The 5,322-nt window shown below is 36.3% G+C and overlaps 1 protein-coding gene across 1 annotated transcript; it reads left to right on the forward strand.

The window, feature by feature from the left end:
* Window positions 1-2,255: 2,255 nt before the first annotated feature.
* Window positions 2,256-4,237, forward strand: LOC146321606 (H-2 class II histocompatibility antigen, A-U alpha chain-like). The gene is given in 5 exon segments (XM_084726847.1): window positions 2,256-2,394; window positions 2,833-3,096; window positions 3,184-3,321; window positions 3,324-3,464; window positions 3,551-4,237. Coding segments are annotated over 5 exon segments (744 nt in total). The 5' UTR covers window positions 2,256-2,315; the 3' UTR covers window positions 3,673-4,237.
* Window positions 4,238-5,322: the final 1,085 nt, after the last annotated feature.

Raw genomic sequence — 5,322 nt, forward strand, 5'->3', positions numbered from 1 at the left:
CGCTGACATCCGCGGACTTCCAGCGCCACCTGCCGGCCAAACAACGGGACGTTTCTTACAGCTTTTAAGATAATGTAAGATACTAATTTATTATTCCCATAACGGGGAAATTTACAGTGTTACAGCAGCAAAGTGGATACCAGAAATATAAAAAGCATCGATAAAAAAATAAAAAATATGAAAATATGAACTATTTAAACAGGGAACATGAAAATGACAACAATATCAACAAGGGAAATATAAAAACATTAACGATATTAATATTACTTGTGGTAATACAAGTGTAACAATATTAAATACAATATAAGGAGACTGAGCAGTTGAATTTACACCATTTCATGGAGGTAATGTTGATATTGCCATTGAATGATGATTATACATCTGATTATTGCACACTGAAATGAAAATTCACCTGAGTGAAATACTGATCAGATTATGATACACCTGACTGAACTATTGAATGTTGAACATTCAAATTAACTGAAATACAAAAATTAAAAATAAATGAAAACAATTTAATTGTTGTTTTGGGTGTCACTTTTCACTAAACAGCTTTTAAGGAGAAAAACTGTACAAAATGCCATAGCATCAATGTGCAATATTACATTTTCAACATCATCTGCAAAAATTCTTTTCAATATTATGTTCAGTCTTACTTTTTTTAATATTAGAAAAAAAGATATAATCAGATTACAGATACATTTAGTAAAAATGGGGATTATTAGTGGGATTACAATTTTAAAATAAAGAGGATTATACTACCATGCACAGTATGCACACAGTTACGCCTTAGCATGGCCTCTAGTGAAAAAAATGCTTTGTTGGATGGAAATCTTTATCTTTAAATCAGTCAAGTCAGTTGCGCACAACAAAAGCAGGAACAGCTGGATACACAAATAAACCTAACAACAAACTTAAAACACTGCAACAATGAATTTATTATTAATTGACTAAATAGGTCAAATACCAATGACTGAATAAGTGTTTCAGCATCAACCATGAAGAGTATCAGATAAATTTTGGCAATGTGTCATAAATGGAAGTATGCTGTCTTTGTAGTATTATTTATATGTTCTTCAAAGGAAAGATTGGGATCAAATTGGACACCAAGATTTCTAATGCAGAAGCGTTGTAATATTGTGAGAACCAGCTATGTTCAGAGTGAGTTCACAGAAATAACTTCTAATATGTTTAAGACCAAGGTTTGGCATTTCTGTTTTCTCTGTGTTTAAGAGGACGAAGTTAGATGACATCCATTGTTTAATTTCTGTTACATGTTCTTATATTCTTACCAGCTGATGTCATCAGGTCTAATGGAAATGTAACACTATTAAATTATCAGCATAGAGATGGAAACCTAATTTGTAATTATTGATTAACCTATCGAGACCTAACATGTAAATGGAGAATAGGACCAAGCACGGATCCCTGTGACACACCATAACTGACCTTCTTGTGGTCTGGTTAACAGTTGTTATGAAAAACAAGGTGAGATCCATCAATTTAAAAAAGCAAAACCAGGAGAGAGCATTGTCAGCAAGACCAATACTTTTCAAGACAACCTAGAATTTGGCAATAAAACAAAAGCTACAAAGAGTTCCAGAATCTATATTTTTCATGAACCACTGAAAATTTATGTAAAAACAATAGAGAAGGCAGCTTAACACAACTGACCACAGCCCTCCTTAACTGTGACTCCTGTGCTGTCAAATTTCCCATGAACTGTGATGTGGTGTTTACTGAAGGCCTCGGTAATCCTCGACTTTTAGGACTTAATTTCTTCTTTCTCATCACGTCAGCTGCAGTTAAGTACTGTTAATAAAACTGGAAACTCTTGTGATGAATAATGCACTGAAGGATTCAACAACACTACCAGAAAGCTAAAAGTAAAAATAAAATTAAACTTAACAACAACATTAAACTTAAGTAACCTTAAGATAGATTTTTGTTGAATTTCCTCATAGTGTGCATATCGTGGCATGTGTAAAAGTTTATTTACGTAGAGAGAAAATGTCTATGCTGCAACACAGGTTAAACGGCTTCACAGGTTGAACAACTACAACACGGAAACTGTGGTCAAGTTCTCCTCTCTACAAAATATTTTTTTAGATTTATATCAACCTGATCCTTTTGCTAACTCATGTCAGTAAAGTTTAACGATAACTAACTTTGGACCAAAAATTAACTCCAATTTTCTGCAGTTACTGTTTTATTGTGCTCAACGTTTTGCATCTGATTTGATCATGTGGTTGAGCGTGAGTTTCCTCATATAAAACATTTTGCTTCATTCAGACTGAGATTTCTTCCTTTCATCGATGAACACCTGCAGCTCAGACATGAAGCGCTCTGCTCTCATTATCCTGATGTTCAACAGCTTCTGTGCCTTCTCACAAAGTAAGATATTTCAGTTTACTACACTTTTATTCTGGTTTTGTTTTATGGAAACAAAAATAGGATTTTTACTCTGAACAGTATCCTCATGTAACTCATCATGACAAGTCAAAAGACTTCACGTTGGATGAGTTTATAAGTTCTGCAGTGTCCTGAAAGGCATCATGAAAGTCCTGAGACATTACATTCACAGGGATGGGACAACCTGAAAACACAATGCCTGTGGCCACAGCTGTCCCCACATAGAACCATAAAAAAGTGTTTTTTTAAGGTTTATTAAAAATTGTGAATCACAGAGGTCCTTCAGCATACAGTCATGAATGTGCACAAAATATTTTTTAATATTTAAGATCAGCTGCAGACATGATTCAACTAAATCTCTGTATGTTTTTTTTTTTTTACAGTGGGTGTGATCAGTTCTTTATCTCCATTGTTTTTCAGTTCCCCATGAAATTCTTTATCTTGTGGGTTGCTTTACAAATGGCACAACTGAGGTCCAGTTTGAGTTTGATGGTGAGGAGATGTTATACGTGGACTTCCAAAGAGATGAGGTCGTTTACACTGTGCCTGGATTTCTTGACTATGATCCAAGCCAGATGTTGGTTGGTTTGACTATACTTAAAGATGCTCTGGACAACAGCCGTCTCTGTGTAGAATTTACTTCAATCTCTGCAGCGGAGAAGACAAAACAACCAGAGCACAGAGGTAAATTAACCTCAAAATTTATCTCTGTTGTGACGTGATTGATAAAATGATGATGTAGGTTTTTAAATGTCTTCTGATCCACTACAGACCCCCCTGAAGTCATCGTCTACCCTGCAGATGAAGCTGAGCTGGAAGTTGAAAACAGTCTCACCTGCTTTGTGAATCACTTCTACCCACCTGACATCAGAGTCAGCTGGACCAAAAACGGTCATCCAGTGTCGGAGGGGTGTCACTCAGTCGATATTATCCCAATAATGATCAGACCTTCCACCAGTTCTCCACGCTGACATTCACACCGAGGAACGGGGACATTTACAGCTGCACTGTGGAGCACTCAGCCCTGGACAGGCCCACTACAAGAATCTGGGGTGATTGTTTTATATTATTTAATACTATATTTATATTTAATAAATGTTTTATTGTATCTGTAATGCTAATTTGACTTCCTCCACAGAACTTGAAGTGAGCCATCCCAGTCTTGGACCAGATATTTTCTGTGGAGTGGGTCTCGCACTGGGTTTGTTGGGAGTTGCAGTTGGAGTCTTTTTCATTGTAAAGGGACAACATGGACAATAATTCATCTATAATGCAATATTATCAACAGTCTAAATAAATAGAGTAAATTACTTCTATCCATATTTGATGAATAATAAACAAACATGTTTATGGTTTTGGAAAGCAAGATTTAAAAACAAAACAAACAAGCAAACAAAAACAAAACAAGCATAACCAACATGGAGCCAGTCAACACAAATGCAGACTGTTTAGCCCAGACAGATTTCTTGGTTGAAGCCATCTGAAAGTAATGAACTTGAAGCTCACTGCACCTTCTGCAAGAAAGCACCCAAATTATTGTACACTGTTTTTACATACACACAGTTCTGTGTAGTCAGCTGAATGTCAGTTGAATAAATTCATTTACTTGGGTTTTTAAAGACATCATCCAGGCCATCAGGTAATAATAATCGGGGGGGCTTTGACATTGAAAACTTTGGGTACCTCTGCTTCAGATGGTAATGGGGCACTATATGAACTAGCAGTGTATCGTAGGACAGCTTCTGGGTTATCACATTGGGGACAGATCACCCTAAGGTCAAAAATACGCATTTTTCCTTTCACTTGGTAGTGGTATTTATCTATTTATGCTTTGTTGTGTGAGACAAAACCAAGACACATTCTGCACGTCACAGCAACGTGGCTTCATAGTAAAAGAGTTCGACGAGAGAATACAACAGACAACAGAAATGCCGAATTGTTGTGCATCTGAAATCATACACCTCTTTGTAACTTGTTGTTGGCATCAAATTCGGAATGATTAATTAGAAAGGGCAAAATAATGTCCCTGGAATTTAGTTTAGATCCTGGTCCCTGTGGTTTTTCCAAAGTTACACTGTCCCTGGAGAAGTTTCTTCAGTGATAATGCAGCTTCCCACTGTAAATCAATTTTTTTTTTTTTTTTTTTTTTGTTTACAAGAAAATTCCACAGGGCCCCTTTAACCCTGTCGTCACTGCACCAAAATCATCTCACAACCTTTGTTGTACGTGATAATAACACATTACAAGGTATTTTCACTACAGGTAGAAGATGGACCGTACTGTGTGTATGACTGATTTACTGAGACACAAAATACAGACGTGCCGATACACAGACGGCTATATTACAGCTACTTTTGCTGCTGCTGATGCGTAGGGCTGCCATCTTGGATTTTGAGGTCGGGGTTGATGAAGTTCCTCCGACTTTCAGAATCAGAATCTGACTTCAGCTGGAATTCCAGTTGAAATTTCATATTGGGAGCTCAGAAATTCCAACTTCCCCGTTCAAATGGACTTCACCATTTATCCTTGGGTTACTTTCATATACTCAATAAATCTTAAAATGTATTTTGGTATCAGCCTTCATCATGTTAAGCATCGTTTTCAATATTATCAAAGATAATATGTAACATTTCCATATTATAAAATGATCAAAAATGCTCAACTTATGTTTCATATTTTATTGAGTTGTGTACATACATCATCCAAAACCTTTCCAACAATGTTTAAACTCAGAGATAGCCATAACCATAACAAGGGCACAGTGTATTTCCTGCTAGCTGTTGCCAGCAAGTCACTTTAACTTCCAGGAAACTTGGGATACATTAGAGTGACAATGTGAGTGAGTGATTTTCATCAGGTATGGTGGCTGTTGAAAGTGACAATAACTGTAGAAATACAGTCGAGCAGAAC

Source organism: Lutjanus erythropterus, chromosome 9, assembly GCF_056507025.1.
Source record: "Lutjanus erythropterus isolate fLutEry1 chromosome 9, fLutEry1.hap2, whole genome shotgun sequence".
NCBI classification, from domain to species: Eukaryota; Metazoa; Chordata; class Actinopteri; order Lutjaniformes; family Lutjanidae; genus Lutjanus; species Lutjanus erythropterus.